Below are 24220 nucleotides of genomic sequence, written 5' to 3' on the forward strand. Positions count from 1 at the left end.
ATTAGGCAGCGCTTCTGTAATGGATTTTTTACTGCTCATTTCATTGCATTACTCAGAATTTACATGTCTTTAATCCACCAGTCAATGTACTTGGGTGTAAGCTACAAATCGATTGTCCAGTCTCCATTTTGCATTATTTTGTAAAGAAAGCATTGTGCTTTTGCAGATTGGCACTTGCTGGGGAACTTTCCAATGCTTCACCTTTTTATATACAAAGATTACAAGTTATATTGCACACTGGCAGAATAATGTGTTCCCCTCTTCCATATGACATATCATCCTTCATTGTATGGTTAACCATTTGCTGTGTATGAGCACAAATGCGAACAGTAGTTATCTGCCATTGTTTGTTCAGTAGTTGAGCTAATGTCACATTCGTGTATTCCACTTTGATAGAAACGCGTGGCCAAGATGGTGGACAGCAGCAGTCAGTGTAGAAACAGGACTGACACAAATTAGCACACAGAATGGCTGCAGCCAAGCAGCAAACAACACAAACCTGGCCTACACCCTGTCGAGCCTCCCCATCACTATTCAGACATCACTCGAAACCCCTCTTTCACACATAAATGCAGTCCATTGTGTCACATGCCCTACTGCGGGCATGGATACCTAGCCCGCAGATCAACACCATTTCCTCCTTCCATTTCAGTGCCCCACAAAAACTATGTACCTTGTTTATATGGTCAATTTTGATGAGACTATAATTAGTGTATTTAAAGTTGGATCATAGTTGGACGGAAATTTGTTCTTAGAATCCTCAGGTATTCATTGCAAATATTTTCCAACATTCAACTTGTTTTTGAGCAACACTAAGTTGGCATGTGTCTGCCTCTTTGACTATCTCAGAAGCATGTGCAGAGGCTATGCATACTACATTCTCCTGATATCAAGAAGTCACATCTTTGGCTCACTGAAAGGCCATGCATTCTGCTGTATGCTGTCATGGAATATATGACTACTCTGGTGTCTCAGCTGCACACCAAACTGCAATGTATTCAGCAATCTGCTGACATCAATGTTTCAGCAGTTTGAGCACTTGCCTGATGCTCCACCTGCTCAATTCTCTACTGCCCAACACAAATTTATGATTCTTGCTGCATAGCTGTCTTCATAGCTCGAACTGGTTGTGAACTCTGTGAAAGATATGACTTGAGCCTGCCAAACATCAGAAATTTAAACAGTGATATCTAAAGTGAGGAGCTGATCGAATAAGATATCCAATCTAAACAACCTAATCTAATAATTAACTATATTAAAACAATACAGCCAAATGGATGACACAGTTGGTAATCCAAAACAAATGCAAGTTAAATGAAGGAAAATAATAAGAAACCTAAACAAGACTCGAGTTATCAGTATCCTACAAACCAATAAAACCACCAAAGAAACTATGAATCACTCAAATCTAACCAAAAAAAGATACATTTCTAAAAATTTTAATGATGATTTTACCCTACAAGACTATTTCTGCTGACCCAGATTCATGTTCATACCTACGTCATTTGTCAAAGCAGTTAAAACTATGCTGTACTTTATGCATTCATTTACAATTTAACTTTCATTGATTATGTTTTAGTTATGTTATGCATCCCATGGGAACATTAATCATGTTGACCATCCCATGGAAACAGTGATTTTTTTTTGTAATAAGAGGTAGTCTTTGTGTTCAGGATGTTTGCTATCTCCATTCCTAACTTCATCCAAATCTGCCCAGATGCCTCAGTGTGAAGGAGTAACAAACTTACTAACTTGAAGAAGAAAGAAAATAAGAAACTTCTAGTTCAGTGTAATGCAAATTTTATAATAAAAGAGTGGTTTGAAAATTTCTTGGAATCACCATGAGAGGTCAGCGCTAGCGCAGCAAGTTGTTCACATGATATTAATTGGACTGTTGCTTGTAAACACATGCCACGTCAGTGCTCTTGGAAGAGAGCTGTGGCGGTGACGTGGCTCTGTTGTTGTTCCCGCATAGTGATTTGCTAAGATGGAAAAAAATCAAGATTTGAGCACTGATTAAGTACTTCATAAAGAAAGGTGTGAAAGCAAAGGACATTCATGCTGATTTTCAGAATACTGTGGGGGACTCTGCTCCTTCATATTCAACTGTTGCCAAGTGTACAAATGACTTTAAATTTGGTTGGGAGAGCTTAGATCTGCACAGTGGTTGGCCAAGATGTGCCACTACTCCAGAAATCATTGCAATGTGCACAAAATGGTCATGGATGATTGCTAATTGAAAGTACGTGAAATTGCTCACACTTGCCAGATGTCATCTGAAAGGGTACGTCACATTTTAACTGAATAATTAGAAATGAAAAAATTATCTGCAAGATGGGTGTTGCGACTCTTGATCAAAAACACATGAGAATGGACATGGCAAAATTACACAAACTAAGGTATGAATTGTTGCCACATCCACCTTATTCACTCGATGTGGCTCTTCCCAAAACTGAAAATTTTTCTTGCTGGATGAAGATTCACTTCAAACTAAGAATTGATAGCCAGAGTTGACAACTATTTTGCAGGCCTGGAGGAAACTCATTTTTGAGGTGGGATCAAGGCACTGGGACATCATTGAACCAAGTGCATTAATCTTCAAGGAGACTAGGCCTACATCAAAAAATAAAATAAGTTTCAGTCATGTAAATACTTTTTTCCTATTCCTACCGAGAACTTTTCAAACTATCCTTGTATTTGTACATGTAACAATGTTATCTGCCCTCATGTATGCGGATATGTTTGCATATCATAATCAATTTAATGTAATTTTCTTTGTATGTATGAATATTTTTTCCCCACTGTTTGAAATCAGTTGGTACAGAATTTTTATTTACTTATTGCAGAGGAGTAATTTTATTAGTCCTGTTACATGCACAGGTTAAGAAGGTAACTCCATACTGTTAGAATACCAAATAACAGCTCTGCTTGTAATCTTTAGCTCTAATGAAGTTATCGTAAATGAAAAATGGTGTATGAATACTTTTTTTTCATGCATACCTATTTTCAAATATTGGCTTCGTGTGTAGATACTTTGACTTTATGGAGCTAAACTGTTGCAAATATCATATCATTTTTAACATGAATATGACCTAGTTATAGATGTATGTTATTACAATTGTAGCTCTGAATTCATTTTGAGAAGATGAAAGAAGTTCTTACTTTCTGAAAACTTATCTTGACTTATGACTTGTAAACCAGAGACAAACTGATCATTTACCCCAACCACTTATTGAATGCTGCACAATGTCTGCCATGGAAATGTTGTTATGTAATGCTTTGCTGGCAGGTACAGTCACTTCAGGAAACTAAAACAGTGTTTAAAGAAATTTCTTCTTTTCATTTATGGAAAGAGAAAGAAACCAGATAGATGAAAAAATGTCTGAATTTTTCACTGTTCAAGAAATATTGTGTTTCTTCTGTTTATTTAAATTATGTGTATCTTCATGGTGGAACCTCTAATAGAGACTCAGCTTTGGTTGCTTGTCTTAAATTTTATTGAAAGTGGTAGAGAGATGGCCAGCAATCCAATCTGTGTTCCATACCAACCACACTTTTATAATAATGTTTGCTGTTATGAAGTGTTATGTCACATAATATCTAAAAAATAAATGAAAAAACTAAAAAAGGACTTGTTATTCAATGGTTCTATAACAAATTTTTTTGAGTCTTTAATAATATGAGATGGATTTCATGAATTATGTTTCTTCGTTCTATTGAAAAGCGTTAAAGAATTGCGCTTAAGTAAAATCTGACATTTAAGCTATTATTTTTTGTGCAGATATCTGGCAATTGTAACTGCAATGGCATCAGAAGCTGACCTCGTTTTTGTGCCTGAAGATCCACAACCAACTGACTGGCCTCAAACACTCTGCAAGAAACTGTCACTGGTATTTGGGATATTGATAATGCCGCTGTTATTGAAACAAATATTTCACATAATAAGAGATAATTATTAATTTCGTTTTCACTTTTTCAGGAACGAGCGTCTGGACAGAGACTGAATATTATAATTGTTGCTGAAGGAGCAGTAGATCGTGATGGTGAACCAATAACAGCTGATAAAGTGAAAGATGTTCTTGAGGAAAACTTGCATCAAGATACACGAGTCACTGTGCTTGGGCATGTACAGAGAGGTGGAAATGCATCTGCCTTTGACAGAGTCCTAGTGAGTAAATGGGAAATTCTGATATGGGGAACACTGCTGTTCTTGTCCTGTTATGCCTAATACGTATGACATAATTCCACAAATTCTTCATTTTCAGGATGTTTAAAATGTTGTAGTTGTTCAATGTAGAGACAAACAAAATTTCCTTTATCTCTAGCATTAGTCAACATTTACTTGTTCAGTCACGTCAAGCTACATACGAGGTCTGTTCAAAAAAATTCCAGAACTTAGTCCACAAAATTTTTCTATGCACAACTTTTACTTTTTGTGCATGGTCTCCTTCAAAGTACTCTCCTCCACAATTGATACAATGTTCACAGTGCTATTTCCACTTCCGGAAGCAGTCTTGGAATGCCTGCTGCTGGATTTCATGAAGTGCCATCTGTGCATTTTATTTTGTTTCATTTATCATTGCAAATATTAGTCTTCTCATCAGGATTTCACCTTTGAAAATAAAAATAAAAAGTCTGCGGGGGCCAGGTCTGGAGAGTACCCTACAGCACAAATCCATGATGAACTAATCTTTTGATGTCAAAGAAAACTATCAGCATGGCTTTGAAATTTGACCTGACTTGACAAGCTTGTTTTGGCCTTGGGGAACCTTTCTCAACCCATTGTGAAGACTGAACCTCGGTCTCAACGTCATAACCATAGACCCGTGTCTCATCACCAGTTATGATTTGCTTAATGAACATCTCGAGCTCATTCGACTGACCCAAAAGCTCTTCACAGATTCTGAGGCTCTTCCTGGTCTTGACTCAGGAGCTGTGGCACTAACTTGGTGGCAACATGGTGCATTCCAGGATGCTCTGTCAGGATTTTATGATGTTAATCAGCTAAAATGTTACATTGTTCTGTAATCTTTTGGACAGTCAGTCTTTGATTGGCTTGCACAGTTTTGTTGATATTCCTGACACATATGTTGTCGGTAGATATTGACACGCGTTCTCAATGAGGGTCATCTTTAACTTCTGTCTGGCCATATTTAAGACATGTGAACTATTCATAACACTGAGTACCGTACAGCATAAGCACTCATCACCAAAGGCTGCCTGCATCATTTGGTGTGGCTCTGTAAATGTTTTGTTGAGTTTCTTGTAAAATTAATGCAGACATGTTGCTCCTCGAACTCTGTCACCTAGAAATTCACAAGCTATGCGACACAATGTTATCCTCAATTCAAAACTGAGCAGTAACTAACAGACATACAAGAATGAAACTTCCAGCAGTAACACATTAAACACAGGTCTGTGCAGGGATGCCAACTGCATTTCATTCCCACACACCATTGGTACAAATGTACGAATGTCCTGGAGCTTTTTCAACAGACCTCATATGTTGTTATAGCTTCTGCTGTGGAGTCATATATCAGATAAAAGTATTCATGTTATAATAATAAGTTAGATGCAAGATTCATATACCATTTGTCTGATACGTTATCATTGCATCAAATAGCATATGGGAATTTACTGCCTGCTATTACGTATTTTACATACTCAGGTATTTGATTTTGCAAAATATTAGCTGCGATTTCTCAGAAAAATTAAATACAGCAAAATTAAAAACCTGGTCAGATATTTTTTAAACAGATAACTTTGGTAAAGGCCACTGTCACTGCTACCGACTTTCTCAAAAATAATGAATAAAATTAATGTAAAAGATTAATAAACCTAATAGAAAACAATATTTGAATTTAAAAAAATTAATAGAACATGCTTTTAAAATGGTGTAAAAAATATAATTTCTCCTAGTCCAATACAGATTCATAACCCTATATAGATAGTCCTGAAAAATTGTGCTTGTGAATGCTTAGTAGCTATGACAATATGTGTAAAATTTAAAATGAAAAACATGAGAGTATGCAATAAATAGTTGATGCATGAATAGTTCACTTAGGATACTAATATCAACTGATTTTTGTCAACAACAGCTATTTTCTGTATTCCTTAATATTGTCTAGTGCATGCAGACCATATTTTTCCTTTAAAACTTGTAGGTATGGGGTATAAGTAGGTACTATAATACTGAATAATACAGCCATTACTAAAAACACTGATTATTGTACTTGATGGCACAATGTATACAGTACAAAAACATAGAAAAGGGCACCAAGATGTGGGTCTGGTGACGGTTGATGTTTAACTACTTCTGTGAATGTTGCCACATAGAACATAGAACACCCCCCCCCCCCCCCCCCCCTTTGTAGTATATAGTACTTATCGGTGGGGGGAAGGTAGCATGTCAACAGGCAGGTGCTTGGTTCATAACTCCTCGATGTCGCCTGGGATCGGCGGTGATGGCTGTGCTCGTAGCTCAAGGGGGGGCCACTGGATGGTGTAGTCGTTGAATCTCTGTGGGTGGCGAAGGCATCGGCCGGCTCTGGAGTGAGGGTGTGGTGAGAAGGGTGAGGGTTTGACCTGTTCACCAGGTAAGACGAGTGTCTGTCTGTACACGAACTCGGCAGTTGTGTCCTTCAAGTCTTTCTTGTAGGTGGCCCAGAGGCCAAGCAGTACGAATGGCAGTGCCTCTGTCCATAGCTTTCTGTGGCATCGAATCGCAGCTTTAGCATCCTGTGCCATCGCTCTACTAATTCATTGGATTGGGGGTGGTAGGTTGTGGTGTGGACATGGGCAACACCACAAACAGTGCAGAGCGAGTAGAACAATGTTGACTCGAACTGGCGACATTGGTTGGTGGTGACAGTGGCAGGGGAACCAAAACGAGCGATGCACAAGGAGAAGAATTCTCATGCTACAGTCTCTGCGGTAATTTTCGGCAGGGGTGCTGCTTCCACCCACCGTGTCATCCTGAGAGGATGTACCTGTAGCCCTCGGAGGGGGGGCGGGGGGGGGGGGGGGGCACTAAGTCTGTGTAGACATGTTGAAACTGGCTTGTAGGTGTAGGGAAACTATGCGGTGGGGGTATCGTGTGGCGTGATATTTTGTTTGTTCTGTTGGCATGGTGTACAGTTGCGGGCCCACTCTTGGCAGCTACGCTTCATGTTGTGCCAAACAAGATGTACCATCACGAGTCTTGTGGATGCGCAGATGTCAGGATGTGCTAAATTGTGGAGCTTGAGAAACACTTCGCACTGTAAGGCGTGCAGGATGAATGGTCGTAGGGTCCCAGTGGATTTGTCATACCAAATCTCACCAACTACGCCCAGGTAAGTACTGCGTACTGGTTTGAGTTACGAGTTTTGGTCGGAAATGAGTGTCAAGAGTTCCTTGTCCGCTGCTTGCAAGATAGCGAGGTTCGGTATGCCAAAAAGTGACGTTTCCGTGTCCACTTGCGATAGGAAGTCTGCGACGACGTTGTCGGCACCCCTGATATACCGCACATAAATGGAGGTGGGTCTTTTGGGGGGTTCTGTATGCCAGTGGCTAACGGTTTGTGGTCAGTGAGAACATAGAGTCCTCGGCCCTCAATCTCTGGACGAAAATGTTTGATTGCCTTGTAGACCGGTAATAGTTCACGATTGAAGGTGGAGTACTTCTTCTGCGCCTTCTTAAATTCCTTCGAGAAGAAACTCAGTGGGGAGGTAGATTTGCTGACCATTTGGCTCAGGACGGCGCCTACCGTGTTTTCGCTAGTGTCTGTAGTTATGAATAGTTCTGCCTCCAGGTGAGGGTGAGCTATGGTAAACGCTGAGGCCAAAAGTTTCTTTAATTTCTCGAAAGCAGAGTTCATTTCTTCTGTCCAAGGGACGGGTCGTGTGCCTGAAGTTAACCGTCCTTCGAGCGCGTCTGTAAGCGGAGCCTGGACTTCTGCCGGAGCAGGTAGGTGCTTCCTGTAATAGTTTATTTTTCCTAAGAAATGGTGAAATTCCTTGTAAGTAGTCAGATGTTGCATCTCTAACCCTGGTTGCACTTTAGCGGGCGAGGGGGTAATACCCGCTGATGACACCACGAACCCTAGGAAGTCGACGGAGGTCCGTGTTACTGCAGCTTCTTATTGTTTGTTTCAATACCTGCTGCCTGAAAGGTGCCAAGTACAGCTTGTATGTGGGTCTTGTTGTCTTCTAGTGAAGGGCTGAATACGAGGATGTCGTCTAAATAGGCAAAACAGAAATAGAGGTGAAAGAGAACCTCATTTATGAATCGTTGCCAAGTCTGGGCTGCGTTATGAATACTGAAAGGCATGTAACGGTAAGCAAAGAGGCCAAAAGGTGTGGTAATGGCTGTCTTGTCAACGTCTTTGGGTGCCTTAGGTATCCGCTGATACACATGTTTGCAGTCGGACAGTGCATGTGTAAAATCGGCTATGTTGGGTACAGGGTACTTGTCAAGAATAGTGCGGGCGTTGAGTAGTCTGTAGTCTCTGCACATTCTCTTGCTACCGTCTCTCCTATCTACGAATTTCTAGGGAAGATGTCTGCCACACAGGGGTGACAAACACTTCCAGCGTCAGCAAAAAAAGTGCGTTACGCTTGCGTGTAGCGGCGGCCTTGTCTTTAGTTAGCGGGTCCGGCACAGGAGGCATCGCAGTGTTGGGAACTGGCACTAGTGGCAATGTGGCAACTGCCGTGCGTGAGGCATCACTATTTCTGCACGCGGTTGTCATGGTAATGGCTGAATGTTTACAAATATCCATGTCTTTGGGTTGCAGTTGTGCGGAGTCTGCCGAGGGAAGATTAGCACTGTGTGCGGGTGGAGATTACTGTTCGCGCACTGAATCAAGGCACTGGTACTAACCTTAGTATAGTGCTCTGTGATGAGTTGCTGTTGCGTCTCGATGTGGTGTCTGGCGGCTGTAAGCTCGAGCGTTACCTTTTCCATGCAACGTTTGATCTCATGTTGTTCCTGTTGTGAACGTGTCCTCTAGTCTGTCTTGGCGAACAGTTTGTCACTAGTTTGCTGTAAAGTGGTTGAGAGTGAGTCACACAAACTTATTAGGTGGGAGTACGAACTCAAGTCAGTATCACACACACTCGCAGTGGCGCACTGGAAATGTTCGCCTGAGGGTTCGTGAAAAACAGTATCGCGCCCTATGTTAAGCGAAAGTACATGGTGTGTAAGGAAGTCATTGCCCAGAATTGGTTCTGGAATGTCTACTGCCAGAAAAGTCAACTTAAGCACGCACTTCAGGGAAAGGTGTACGGAAAATGACGTTGAGCCTACACACTTTAGACACGTAGCATTGACTGCTTGTAACTGTGTACAGTGTGGTCGGATGTTTGCTGGTTTCATCGACAGTGGTAGCAAAGACACGTCTGCACCCATGTTGATGAGGAAACGAATGCCTGTTACACAGTCTTTGATGTACATGCGAGTACACTTAGGGAGTGGCTCCTCAACTGAGTGGAGGGACGGCTGATGCCTGTCTTTTTCGTTGCAGGTGGCGGCCCGTAGACCAACCTGCATGTTGCGTTTGGGTGGTAGCAAGGAGGGCTGCATCTCTTAGCGTTCGATCTGAACTTGGTATGGAAGTAGCAGAATGGGTAGTGTTGTGGTTGCTCTTGGGGCTCTGGATCATTGGTAGTGTTGAGACTAGGGGGAAGGGGCGGAGGTGGTGTAGTCGCTGCTGTTTGTGCGGCTTGTAGCTGGTTCGGCTGTCCCAGAGAGTTGTGTCTGGCATCTAAGCTGTGGCGTCGTCTGCGGCCTGCCACTGAGGGGGAAGGTTGTAGCGCAGGGGGGTTTGCTGGGTGTGGAGTTCACACTGGAGAGCGGAGTGCTCTCACTCAGCGGCGCAGATATGTTCCTCAGTTGATTGATCTTCGTGGCTGGCGATGGCAGTTCGGATGGAGAGAGGCAGTTTCCTGATCCATATCGACATGAGGGTGTCATTGGACAGGGCCTGTTCGTTGACGAGAAGTCGTAAGCGTTGCCACAGTTGTTTTGTCACCGAGATGCTCCTCGTAGATGAGGCTCTGAACCTTTTCCGTTGACATCTGGGGGATGCGTTCCAGTATTATCTTCTTGACAGTTGTGTATTTGTCTACCTGTGGGAGTGCGCTTACTAAATCAGGGATCAGGTCTACATAGCCATGCAGGTTGGTCAGCAGAAAGATGAATCTTGAGTCACCATTGAGCAAATAATATTGAAAAGTTTGTTCTGTGAGAGCAAACCAGAATTCAGGGTGCTCTAGTGTGAACACAGGTAGTTCCGGTAGCCTCTCGGGTGGAGGCGGTTTGGAAGCGGCCAATAGGTTAGGTGCGGGCATGGATGTCAGGCCCCATGCAAGGCCGGTGCGCTTGTTGGCACTGTAAGAATGGGCGGTTGGGCGGTAGGCTAGCTCAGCGCAACGAAGCAGTCAACCAACATGGCTGACACAACACGTGTTGTGGTACATGGCTGAGCATTAGGCCAGCATTCACAATTGATGTTACTTAGTCCCCTGGCGGAATAGTTCACTGTGCTTTGCTGGAGCTGCGCAGTACTACGTGACCACGGTGCGTAGTTTACAATGTTCACATGGTGTGTATAAAAAGAGGTTCCATGAACTGGTACAAAAAAGTCCTGAGGTATGTTCACTGGCGAAGGTATTGTAGCACTCGCATTATTAGAGTAAATGCCTGACAAGTCGACAGAGGCATTCATGAACTGTGCAATCTGTTGCTGTGCCATGTTCGTGGAAGGATACTGTTGAAGTCTATATGGGACAGAAGCAGGTCCTTCTACGGAATTAACATTTTTTGCTTGCACACTGTAATTAATGTTTTGTTGCACTGCTGTAGATGTAGGAGTTGTGAAGGGGTTGTTCTGCTGGTGGGATTCATATTTCGGCGTAATGTGAGGGAAGTATGGCATCACAAAACCAGAGTCAATTGGATTGTTCTCTAGGTTATGTACTTGATGGCACAATGTATGCAACAAAAAAACAAAGAAAAGGGTCCCAAGACGTGGGTCTCTGCTTGATGCTCGAAAGAACATGGCAAAGAGAAATCAAACCTTTGTAGCTGGTGACATTCAATGTTTAACTACTTCTGTGAATGTTCCCACATAGGTATTACAAATTCACAACCATAAATTTTCAGAACTGTCTGTATGGGATAAGGAATCTGAATGGGGGTAGTATAAACTATATTGTACTATTTAGCCCATTTTAAACATTTGTTATATATTAAAAGGATTTTCAGTTTGAATATATATAGTTACTGATCTTTAGTCTGTGTGTGTGAAATTTTTCAATTGATTTCAAACATTGATGAGCTGTGGTAAATTTCAAAGTTATTTCAGTTTCTCTTCACCTAACTGGTATATTGCTTCCTTGTATGTATATCTCATGAATAAAGGAATTCTCACCATGTAAAGACAATAAATTGTGCTATGTGATAAATTACAGTATTTTTAAATGTAAATAATATGGTCCCTACACAGTATCTAAAATGTCAAATTAATGTTTAAATAACAGCTACCAGCACAAGAGTCCATTTTATTGTCTGAAGGTAATGCTATCATTACTTAAATATTTATTCAGTGAACAACAACATTTATGCATAAAAATGGGGCATAATCGCCTTTTTATTGATACTAAATCAATGGTGTGTAATTTTCTGCTTTTTCATTTGTTATACTTCTTCACATTAATGTGCTCAGCAGACTGTGAATAGAATTTAAATAGAATTTAAATATCTAAGAGGGAAATATGAAATTTTCTCAGTTTCTCGTATTGTTCACATGTTGAAAACAGTTGACTACAAATAATTCTTGGTTGTTTTTTATCAAGATGCATTTGATTTCATCAGCCACACTATGTTGCTCAGTAAACTAGGATGTTACAGACTACAGACATAACCCATGGCTAGATGATATCTTACTAACAACTTGAAGAGAAAGTAAGAAGGAAACAACATAAAGTTGAACTACTTAGAAAAGTGCAGTAATAAATAGGGCATATCATATGGCTCCAATACAGGGCCAGTTCTGATTTTTCGTTTTATAAATAACCAAGATGAAATCAGTCATTATCATAGGTAGATCAAATTTGCAGTAAGGGAAAAACCATTGATTTTGTCTGTATACTTTAGGTTTAAAGTGTGATGATGTATGTACAGGTGTCTTTAATAACCTGCCAGTAGAAGCAAAATAAGAAATCCTGAATTTATACCTATTCCAAGATTATTAAAAATTATATTATTACTATATTAAAAAAAGAGCAACATCTGATGGCCCAAGTACCTTCAAGTTTTGAAAATACCTATTGACAGTGTCATAGCTCCTCCTGAACAGGCAATGAAGGCCCACGGTACTGACTGGCCGCCGTTTCATCCTTATCCCATAGGCATCACTGGATGCGGATATGGAGGGGCATGTGGTTAGCACACCGCTCTCCCAGCCATATGTCAGTTTCCGAGACCAGAGCTGCTACTTCTTAATCAAATAGCTCCTCAGTTTGCCTCACAAGGGATGAGTGCATCCCGCTTGCCAACAGTGCTCAGCAGGCTGGATGGCCACCCATCCAAGTGCTAGCCCAGCCCAACAGTGGTTAACTTCAGTGATCTGACATGGCAAGGCAAGGCTGTTGGCCTTGACAGTGTCATAATTAATAACATTTCTCATAAGTAAGCCTAATTTCTTACAGCATGTGGATAATGGGTAAAAAGACATGGATTTTGTCATATAAATATTAAGCAAGCTGCTATATATGAACACTAATTACTTGTCAGTGGCTGTGCTGAGATGGATGCACCAGTTCCTGTCAATCAGCAAAGTTAAGCATGGTCAGGTGTGGCCAGTACTTGGTTGGGTGACTGTATGGGTAGACAATGTTCTCTCCATGGCATAGAGGCAGGAGGGGTGGTAGTATAAAGTCATGATCACCAGACAGTGTGCCAATGCCCTGAATTCAATTCCAAACTTCTTTGACATTTTTCTTGAACTGACACTGTCGATGGCAATCATCTGGCAGACTACACTTACACACACAGCTCTCATGCGTATGGGTGCAAATGATAGGGAAAACATTTCCAAGTAGATGGCTGAATCTGCTCTCTGGGATCTCCCAGCCAGTCATACCACATGACGACTTGACTTTTCTTTACATTTTTACTTTTACCATGGTCTGTGTTTTTTTTTTTTTACCAAACCAGTAAGTTTCACTATGGATTTTTACTATGGTCCATGTAAGTAGAAATAGTGAATAGCAATTAAATGAAAGTTAATTGTTAATACTGTGGTATATAGCATTAATATTATAATAGCTACTCCTATTTGTTAATTTATGTCTTGAGTCATTTCACAGCCTGAAGCCTCTTCTTCATGGTGGAATTCACTCGGCAAATCATTCCAATTATAGTTATCAGGTCCATAAATAAATACATAACTATGTAGGAAGCCAAAGAAATATTTTGTGATATAATCACACAAAAGTCATATTCTTATAATCATATAAAATGGGACCACCACATTCTACGATATACATGGTGAAGAAAAAATTTTATACTTTGCAGTCAGCATGTGATTCCACATTCCAATTCAAGACAAAAGGGTACCTAGCTAAAACTAATCTGGCCAATAGGATTAATAGAAATACAATTTGAAAAACAAGGCTCTGGCAACACTGCAACTGTGTGCAGCATGACCAAGAGCAGGTAGTATGAACTCTGTGCTGCACAAAAGCTGTCCCATTAGCTCAGTGAGACAACACATTTTGGTGGGGAATAGATATGGATATGCAGACTCACTAATGTTCAAGTAAAGTTTGTGCCAAATATTTTTTCCAGTTAAATGCAAGATGTCTTGTGTATTTATTTATGTTACTGTAACCTTTAAATAAATGAAGATAAAGTATTGACTTCTGACAGATTGAAATGACCATTTTGTTTCATACATGGCATAAATAAAGCAAACAGAAAATAATAGGAGATACAGTACCATTGTTTGTATCCAGTGAGGTAAAAAAACACATTGGGTAGGCTACATTAGATTCTACATTATATTAAACACAATATTTTGATTCTGTATGTTTGATTTCCTGGCTTATCTTCACAGGGCCTGTATGTACATGCACAAGAAACATTCACTTTAGAGATGATGCTCAAAGCAACCACCTTATGTTTACAAACACTTCGCTACTTGCTGAGTCATACGTTGTTAGACCCTACATCACACACCTGCATACTTCAGTACCGAAGTGGCGTGCATGTGTGATATCAGGTCATGTACATCTGTGGGTGGAGTGCTAGGAACTTGTTCCTGTAATGTCTCCACAAATAAAAATCTAGTGGATTAAGAACTGGGGACCTTCATGCTGAAACCATAGCTATCACCAAACACAAAGTGGGACATTTGCTAATGTGTCAGGCAAAGTTCTGCAAAGAAACATATGGTATAGGGGTGCATTCTACTTGCCCAGCAGTAGGTAAGGCCCCAGAAGCACTTCTTCCACAATTCTGCAAACAGGTTTATCCCAAAGCATGCCCTAAACCCTCATTCAGTGGTGACATTTGGGTTGTGTTATGACCATGAATGGCTGTTGTGGAGGTTCAAAATACCTTCATGTGTGAAGCTAGATTTGTCAGTCCATATCACATTATTTACAGAATGCTCATTAAATTCTACTTGGTGCAGAGCCATTCACAAAACTGTAATCATTGAATGTGGTCTTCTGGCTGCTGGTGTTAAGTTAATGTGTAATGAAGTAGAGATGCACTTCAACTATGAGTTTTTGAGATATCTGGAACTACCATGCAGTATAACGGGTACTTCAACAAGGTGACTGGTGAATGATTTCAAGAATCACATTCTCTGTTTGTGGAGTACATCTAGTCTTTGGACAACCTCAGTCCATCACTTGTGGACAAAGATTACTAGTTTCCTGAAGTCATTGCTCCAGGCATAAAAAAATTCATATTGGGATTGTGCCTTTGAGGGTACTGTGGAGCATACACATGAGCAGCAGCAGCAGCAGCAAGAGGAGTTTGATTATTGCATGCACCTAGCACCAAAAGCATTATAAACACATTCATTGTGTGTGAACTCCATTGGGAAGCCACCCTATGTGAAATTGTCGGGACCAGTTATGACTGTGCACTGCGTGGTTAGCAGATGCATTCAGATCCCACTGCCATGTGATAGGTTAGTGTCATGTGACAAAATTATGTCCTGCTTATGGGCAATGAGGACTAGCGAATGAGTGTTTAAAAAATAAAAAAAGAACCTGACGAGGATTTGGTGATGTCCCAGCAATCTTCTCAGCGAAGTGTGATGGCTGGTATGGTAATGGGTGGTGATGCATGTTCCACTGTACATTCTGATGCACTGCACAATGTGAGTGTTGCCACCTCCTCATTTTCATACAAGTGTTTTCAAAATGCACGCAGTCTGATTTTGATAAACTTTAATCTGGAGTATGAATGAGGAATCATGTTGATCTCCCAGTGTGGCATTTTTTCTTTACCTCATATAAGTGAAGCATGCATTTAATGAATATCAAATTTGTTAATACTTCTAGATAATCTCCAGTACTATGATATGAACGAGATAGTGCTCAAATGGTTTAAATCATACCTAACTGGAAGAGTGCAGTAAGTTGAAATAAGCAGTTCACATAATATGCAAAAAACTGGTGATTTCTCAAACTGGGGAACAATCAAGAATGGGGTGCTGTAAGGTTCAGTCTTGGGTCCTTTGCTGTTCTTAATATATAGTAATGATTTGCCATTCTATATTCACGAAGATGCCAAGCTGGTACTTTTTGCCGATGATACAAGTATGTATGTCATGTAAACAATGACAGTGATCATTAAGTGACAGTCCAAAGAAGACATACCCCCAAAAAACTGCGATAAAACAATCTCATCAAACAAACACAAAGGTACTACGAAAAAATAAACACTATAATAACCTAAAAGTTTTCTCAGACAGTTTTGGAAGAGGGTTAGCTATAAAACTGAAAACAGATGATGCAGCAGGAAGGTTCAAAATTCAGGGACTAGTAAAACCAAATGCAAGATTAAGCCAAGTTGTTGACAGTGTTGAAGAAGAATGCAAGAGTCTATCATCAAAGGACTATCCAGTAATTATAGGAGGTGCTAATGATGTGTATCACAATGAAACAGTTGCAGCAACAAAAGCACTGAAAGAGTCACTGGGTAAGCTAACACATACCAATGTAATAGTGGCTAAAATACCTCACCATTATAATCTAATAGAACAATCATGTGTGAACAACAAAATTAAAAAAGCAAATAACCTCTATGATTCAGTATGTAAACATTTCAAAAATGTAACAGTGATTGACATGAATGATATTTCAGACTGCTGCCACACCACAACTGTGCCCCTTAGCAAACCTTGTCACTGTAACAGAGCTTGTCATACAAGCCATGGTCAGCATCTAAATGGCTTAGGAAAGTCACTTCTAAGCAAAAAAATACTTGGGATTGTTAGAGAAAAATTAAGCACTGCTAATAAAACAATTTATAGGCTTCAGTTCAAAGGTATGGTACAGGGAAACTCCCAAATCTAACACAGGTTGGATTTGGTCACAACAGTTTGCAAGGGACAGTAAAGATAATTCAACAGAAAAAGCAACAAGTATTCCTCCCAGTAACAAAAACAATTTAATGTTATTTCCTGGTAATGTACAATCCCTAAGACATAAGGTTAATGAGTTACAGTACTTGGCAGACAAAGTTAACTGTAGCATACTGTGTATTTATGAGCATTGGTTGCATGACTCAGAAATAGATTTGTGTGTACCTTATGGCTACATATTAGCCACAAAATATTGTAGAATGAATATTGCACATGGTGGAGTTGCAATCTACATCAAAGAAACGTTAAATCTGCAGCATTCAGTGATAGACCTAAACAAACATTGCATTGAAGGTGTATTTGAAGTAGCAGCCATGGTACTGCATACCCAAAAAATTATCATTGCTTCTGTGTACCGTACACCAGCCTCTGATGAGGAAGTTCTTATAGATAAACTAAATTCACTAATCAAATTATTCACTAAACAAAAAAAATCACAAAATTTTTATTGTGGGTGATTTCAATATAGATATAAGGGAAAGTAGAAAAAATGTAAATGGCATGGTTAACAGCCTAAAGGCACTAAACTGCTACTGTATAAATGATCAACCTACTAGACTAGATGCATGCCTTGACAATGTAATTAGTAATGTAAATCAGGCTCAACTAAAGCATGATGTGATTAAGGTAGAGTTATCTGATCATGATGGGATAGGGGTCAGAATAGGCAGTATGAACCCGGAGAGAACTAAACAGTTAGTCACGTCCAGAGTGCTAACAGAGAGCAATATTGTACAATTGAAACATGAACTGAAGGTGGTAGATTGGCCAAATACACTACACAATATAAAAAGTCTTGATGAATGTCTCTCTATGTTTTTTTATATCATTAAAAATGCAGTAGATAGTCACTGTCCACTTATCACAAAAAGATGCACCCCTAACAACAGAAAAAAACCTCAGCACTCTAACAAGTGGTAGATTAGATTAGATTAGATTAATACTTGCTCCATAGATCATGAATACGACACTTCGTAATGATGTGGAACGTGTCAGGTTAATGAAAGATGTCTGTACAAGATATTACATTACACAAAATTTTGCATGACACTAATGTTTAAGTTAGTTTTTTTCCCTCCCTTAATTTATACCTAAAAATTCATCCAATGAGTAGAAGGAGTTGTCATCTAGAAATTCTTTTAATTTATTTTTAAATGTTGGTTGACTATCTGTCAGGTTTTTGATGCTGTTTGGTAGGTGACCAAAGACTTTTGTGGCAGCATAATTTACCCCTTTCTGTGCCAATGTCAGATTTAACCCTGCATAGTGAAGATCACCCTTTCTCCTGCTGTTATAGCTATGCACACTGCTATTACTTTTGAACTGGGTTGGGTTATTAACAACAAATTTCATAAGTGAATATATATACTGTGAGGTTACTGTGAGGATTCCTAGATCCCTAAATAGATGTCTGCAGGATGACCGTGGGTGGGCTCCAGCAATTATTCTGATTACACATTCTTGAGCAATGAATACTTTTCTACTCAACGATGAATTACCCCAGAATATGATATCATACGAAAGCAGTGAATGAAAGTAGGCATAGTAAGCTAATTTACTGAGATTCTTATTACCAAAATTTGCAATAACCCTAATAGCATACGTAGCTTAACTCAGATGTTTCAGCAGACCATCAATGTGTTGCTTCCAGTTTAACCTCTCATCAATGGACACACCTAAAAATTTTGAAAACTCTATCTTAGCTACAGACTTCTGTTCAAAGTCTATATTTATTACTGGAGTTGTGCCATTTACTGTACGGAACTGTATATACTGTGTTTTATCAAAATTTAAAGAGAGGCCGTTTGCTGAGAACCACTTAATAATTTTGTGAAAAAACATCATTTACAATTACATCACTTAGTTCTTGGTTTTTGGATGTTATTACTATACTTGTATCATCAGCAAAAAGAACTAATTTTGCATCTTCATCAATATGGAATGGTAAGTCATTAATGTGTATCAAGAACTGTAAAGGACCTAAGACCGAACCCTGTGGGACCCCGTACTTGATAGCCCCCCAGTTTGAGGAATCAGCTGTTGTTTTAACATTACATGAACCACTTACTTCAACTTTCTGCATTCTTCCAGTTAAGTATGAATTAAACCATTTGTGCACTGCCCCCCTCAAAACATAATGATTTAGCTTATCTAAAAGAATTCCATGATTTACACAATCAAAGGCCTTTGAGAGATCACAAAAAATACCAATGGGTGATGTCCGGTTATAGCGATAAAAATGAGCAAGCCAGGAAACACTATGTGACCCTTAAGAAGTTGTACAAATATGAAATAAAATCAGATAAATGTAAAGTAAATGATGAATATCTTGCAGGCTCAAAAAATACCTGTCAAGCAGCTTGGAATATAATAAAAAGTGAAATCAATACGAGTAAATAGGAAGACACAGTGCCTACAGATTGCAACATCCTTAACGAGTATTTTATAAACTGTGCCAGCTCTTCTTCTTCTTCTTCTTCTTCTTTTGGTAAAAACAATTCTGATAATATTACAGCTGCTGTAACCCTTCTTAAACAACAAGCACCAGCAACCAAGAAATTCTCTTGGTCAAATGATTCAAATGGCTCTGAGCACTATGGGACTTAACATCTATGGTCATCAGTCCCCTAGAACTTAGAACTACTTAAACCTAACTAACCTAAGGACACCACACAACACCCAGCCATCATGAGGCAGAGAAAATCCCTGACCCCGCGGGGAATCGAACCCGGGCGTGGGAAGCGAGAACGCTACCGCACGGCCACGAGATGCGGGCTCTTGGTCAAAAATCACCTCCGGCAAAATTATCAAATCTATAAAGAAACTTACAAACTCAAAAACAGATGACTATTACGGGCTTAGTAACAGTATTGTTAAACACACAGCCACTGCAATCTTAATGCTACTAACATATCTGACAAATCGCATACTAGAAGAAGGAGTGTTCCCTGAATGTCTGAAAATGACAGTTACACTCACAATCTATAAGAAAGGTGACAGAAAAATGTCAAATAATTGTAGACCTATATCAATAGTTCCCATTATATCAAAAGTAATAGAAAACTGCATACATATCCAAATTTACAATTATTTTGAAAGTAATAAATTATTGAGTAAGAACCAGGTTGGCTTTTGATCTGAACTATCGACAACCAAAGCAGTTGAATGCCTCCTTAGTAATATATATGAAGGATATGAAAATTCAGAGAATTGCCATGTAAGTTGTATGTGTTGCGTCAGTTGTGCAATGATGCTGATATCAGTGGTCACGTGAACATTCTCAGACCTGCAGACAAGGTTCTGGAGATCCACACAGCACTGATGCCTGCCAGGATCGTCCTGTTGTAAGGGCAGTAGTGAGTGACAGATCGTACAGCTACAACAGCACGGATAAGGAGGATTGTGAGACCAGACATGTCAACATGAACTGTTGTGAACTAGTTATTTGCAGTGGGACTATGGACATGCACACCTCTAGTCCATCTTCCGCTCACGCTACAGTATTGACGCCACAGTTTAATTGATGCCATCAGAGGATCATTTGGAAGATGGAATTGCATGCTATGGTCTTCAGCAATGAAAGCAGGTTCTGCCTGATGCAAATGATGGTCATTTCTATGTACCACATAGATTGAGTGAAAGCTGTCTCATAGAGTGCTTTTGTCCAAGATACACTGACCCCACCCAAGGCCTTATGGTCTGGGGTGTGATAAGCTGTATCTCTTGTCCACCTATGGTGTTTCTGGAGAAGGTGCTAATCAGCACTTCGTATGTGCAGAATATTGTTAGACCAATCTTTTGCTGTTCTTCCAATGTGAAGGATAATGCTCTCCCACACACCACCCATGAAACTCAAATGTGCTCTGCAAGATGTGCAGCGACTTTTCTGGCCAGCACAATCTGTGGACTTTTCTCCAACCAAACACATGTAGGATGTGATGGGATATATGTGACTTGTCATCAAACAGCTCTTACAGAAGTACACAAACCAGTCAAGCAGGCATGGCATAACATATCCCAGGACAGTATTTGCCATCTGTACAATTGACTGGGTGCCAGAGTCAGAACCTGCATTGCTGCCTGTGGGGGCTACTTGGGTGTTTCAGCATTGGTCTGATACGTTGAACCTCAGAATTGCTTCTGCTATTGGTCTGTAAATGTAATCATTTAATATAATCCATATCCGCTCTTGGAGCAATAAATCTTGAGTAAATAGGATATGTCTAAAAGGTTGTACTAATTTTTTTACAGCAGTGTATAATCAGTAGGAAACCTTCCAGGATCTCTAGGGCTCTTCCATAAATATGACCTTCTTAAATGAAGTGGTAGAGATGATTAAATTATGCTCTGCACAAAATTTTGCTAGGCAACTTAAACTTTCATTTCTTTCCCACAATATCCACATTCTGTTTTTTTCTTCTCTTCTCTTCTCTTCTTTTTTCTATTTTCGAATTCCACGCCACAGTTAAAATTTCCCTCTTCCTTAACATTGTGAGTAATTTCTTTTGTCTCTCCATACATTCCTTCAGTTTCTTCACCATCAGTGGAGCTGATTGGCATAAGACTTGTCCTACTGCTGTAAATGTTGGCTTTACGTCAGCCTATGTTAATGCATTTATTATACTGTTCATAGTGGCTTACAAACATTTCTGTTTTCTTATTGATTGTTAGACTTACTCCTGCATTACTCCTATTTGATTTTGTATTTATTACCATCTGCTCAACTCACCAGTACTTGTGTTCTTCCTGCCAGCACACTTTACTTGTTTCCACTATATGTAACTGCAACCTTTCCATTTTTCTTTTTTAGTTCTATAACCTACCTACACAATTAAAGGATCTAACATTCCACACTGCCCTAAAGAAAGCCAACTTTTCCCTGATGACAGCATCATCATTTAATCACACATAGACGTTCATGTTCTCCAAGGAAATAATGACTCTTAATTTCCCATTGCTTTCATCCTTTCACAGTACAAGCACAGCAAGGCCATTTTGGCTAACATTCAAAGTCAAATCAGTCAGTCATTCATACTGTTGTCCCTGCAACTACAGAAAAAGCTGCTGCCCTCTTCAGGAGCCAAGGATTTGATGTGATATTAAGACAGTGATTCGAAAAATGACAGAACAGGATAGTAGAAGAAACAAGAAAACACTGAATGAAATGATCAGAAATAGGTGGACATTAATTTTCAGTGAATGTAAAAATGCTTGATAAGAGTGGGAATGAGGTAGGAGAGATGTAGGAACTCAAAAAGCTGTTGAAGACATACAGGGACTGGACAAAAATGTGGAGACACCAAAAACACAACACACTGGCATATCTAATATGATGTAGCAAAACCACTGTCAGTTCTCTGAGAAGGGATAAATACAGGTCTGTATGGTTTTCAAGGAATCTTGTACCATTCTTCATGCAAAATGGTGGCAAGTTCAGGTAACGGTGATGAAGCTGGACAAAAGCATACACTCTGTTGTGCAGAGCAGACCACAAAGGCTTCATAATATGGAAATGTATTGCCTGTGGTAGCCAGGGGAGATGTGACAGTTCATCCTCGTGCTCAAAAAACCTGTGAGCATGGGTCATGTCATTGTGAAACACAGAATCACAGTTGGGGAACAAACATTGTACCATTGGATGGAATGATCGGTCAAATCAGTCACATAATTCTCGGTAGTAATGTGGCCTTGGGTTCCATAGAATACCACATTGTAGCTGCCCAAATCAGCATCAAACTGTCACCATGTTTCACTCTTGGGACATAAACTTGGCCAGAAATTGAGAACGATATAAAACAATACTCACCTGACCAAATGACTTTCTTTTAGTGCTTCATAGGGCAGGTTTTATGAGTTTGGCACCACATTTTCATGTTATGGGCATTTGTGTCACTGAGGAGTGCTTTTGGAATTCCTGGTCACCTTGTTGTTCTGATTCTGGAGTTCCCTTTGTGTTGTATTGGTTCCAGCAGAGTCCTCAAGTATGACATCTAGTTCTGCAGTGACTTTTGCAGCTGCCACCATCTTGTTTTTCATCACAGTCCTCTTCAGTGACCATCTGTCATCATCATTCAACACACATTTCTGTTTTCCTATGCATCATATAAATCTGTGATATGGTGCTTCTTGAAACATCTAACAGTTTTACATTGGTAATGGAGGCACACACCATATGAATATCAACATTTGTCAGCATTAGGGAGGTGCTATGAAGGAAAGGGGTAAAGAAGCAGGCTGTGTTGGAGCATAAAAGAGTTATATCAGGCAAGTGTGAGTTATGTAAGGTTGAGAAGAGAGAGATCGGGATGACTGATATGAAGGAATGATCTGAAAGAAGGCTACACTATCCCTATTACGTTAAATAGTGGTGACGAATAATGTAATTATGGAAGTGGCAAGAGAGATAGGAGGCAGAATGATGGTGACTTTTAATTTCTAATGATTTAGTGGGGTGGGGGAACAACGAGGAATATATACAGTCACAATTAGATGGTTAGGAAGAAGGTGAGCCCGTATATGACTTAAAATTTAATTTGTAGAAAAAAAGCTGGTTGTTAACACAAGAAAAAAAGGAAAGACTTATAGCAAAAATTACTGTACGTGAGTAGCAGCTGATAATGGTGGAAAGTTTCAAGGATCTAGGGGGTATAATACAGAAAAATGGAAGAAATGTCAAATGAATGTACAAGCCAAGCCAATTGTATTGTATACCAGCTCTGTCTTACAATGCATAAATCTGAGTCATGAAGAGGTTGCACAAGGTGGTGATGAGGGGGTAATGTAACAGACTATGGCTCACCTATTGAACAATATGATACATACAACTATTATACATCACAATACACTTGCATATCTCATCTTTCACAGGTAATCTTTGAATTCCTATATTGCCATTCAGTTATGCTCATTTTTCTATAGTTTTCCTTTTTGATTAACACTCATTATGCTGTAAATGAAACAGCTGATCAGATCAAATAATAATATGGGTTTTATTAAAACCACATAATTTTGTTTGATTTTCACATAAAGACATAAGATCTTGTAAGTTGGATTCACTGAAAAGATTAATTAATATTCTACTCTTATGGACAAATGTTAAATACCAAAGTAAATAAGAGAAAATACTGAAATAAGCTAAATTTAAAAAATATGTTTATTTCATAAAAAAAGAAAAATATTGATAAAAATCATCATTGTAACTGTGTTAGTCAAAATAATCAAGTAAATTTTAATGTGAATCTTATTCGTTATTTTTTTGCATTCTTATATTGTAATTATATCTTAAGTCTTACAAAAGAAGTAAATGGTGAGGAAGAAGATTATGTAAGTGGCTACAGCTGTGATTGCATGCTCTCTGATTCATCAAATGTTTGAATATAAATGAATCATTTTTCTGCTCCAAAACTCCTTATCTTTTGCAAAACTCTCTCAAAAATTAATGAGAAGATATAAATTATGAATTTGAATGTGCAACGAGTTTACATCTTAGTTGTGAGCTGGAATGTTCCAAGGGGAAGAGACCAAGTCCAATGGTAAAGGACACATGGCTTAAAATGGAAAAAAGCATTTAAA

General features: G+C 39.4%; 1 protein-coding gene across 1 annotated transcript in view; it reads left to right on the top strand.

The window, feature by feature from the left end:
* The window catches only part of LOC126267969 (ATP-dependent 6-phosphofructokinase-like), a 368583-nt gene that overhangs the window by 150398 nt on the left and 193965 nt on the right, over nucleotides 1–24220 (top strand). The window contains exons 5-6 of the mRNA XM_049973318.1: nucleotides 3782–3890; nucleotides 3980–4168. Coding sequence (XP_049829275.1) covers nucleotides 3782–3890; nucleotides 3980–4168 — 298 coding nt within the window. The remainder of the gene's footprint in view (nucleotides 1–3781; nucleotides 3891–3979; nucleotides 4169–24220) is intronic.

The sequence above is a fragment of the Schistocerca gregaria genome, chromosome 1 (genome assembly GCF_023897955.1).
Source record: "Schistocerca gregaria isolate iqSchGreg1 chromosome 1, iqSchGreg1.2, whole genome shotgun sequence".
Classification (NCBI taxonomy): Eukaryota; Metazoa; Arthropoda; class Insecta; order Orthoptera; family Acrididae; genus Schistocerca; species Schistocerca gregaria.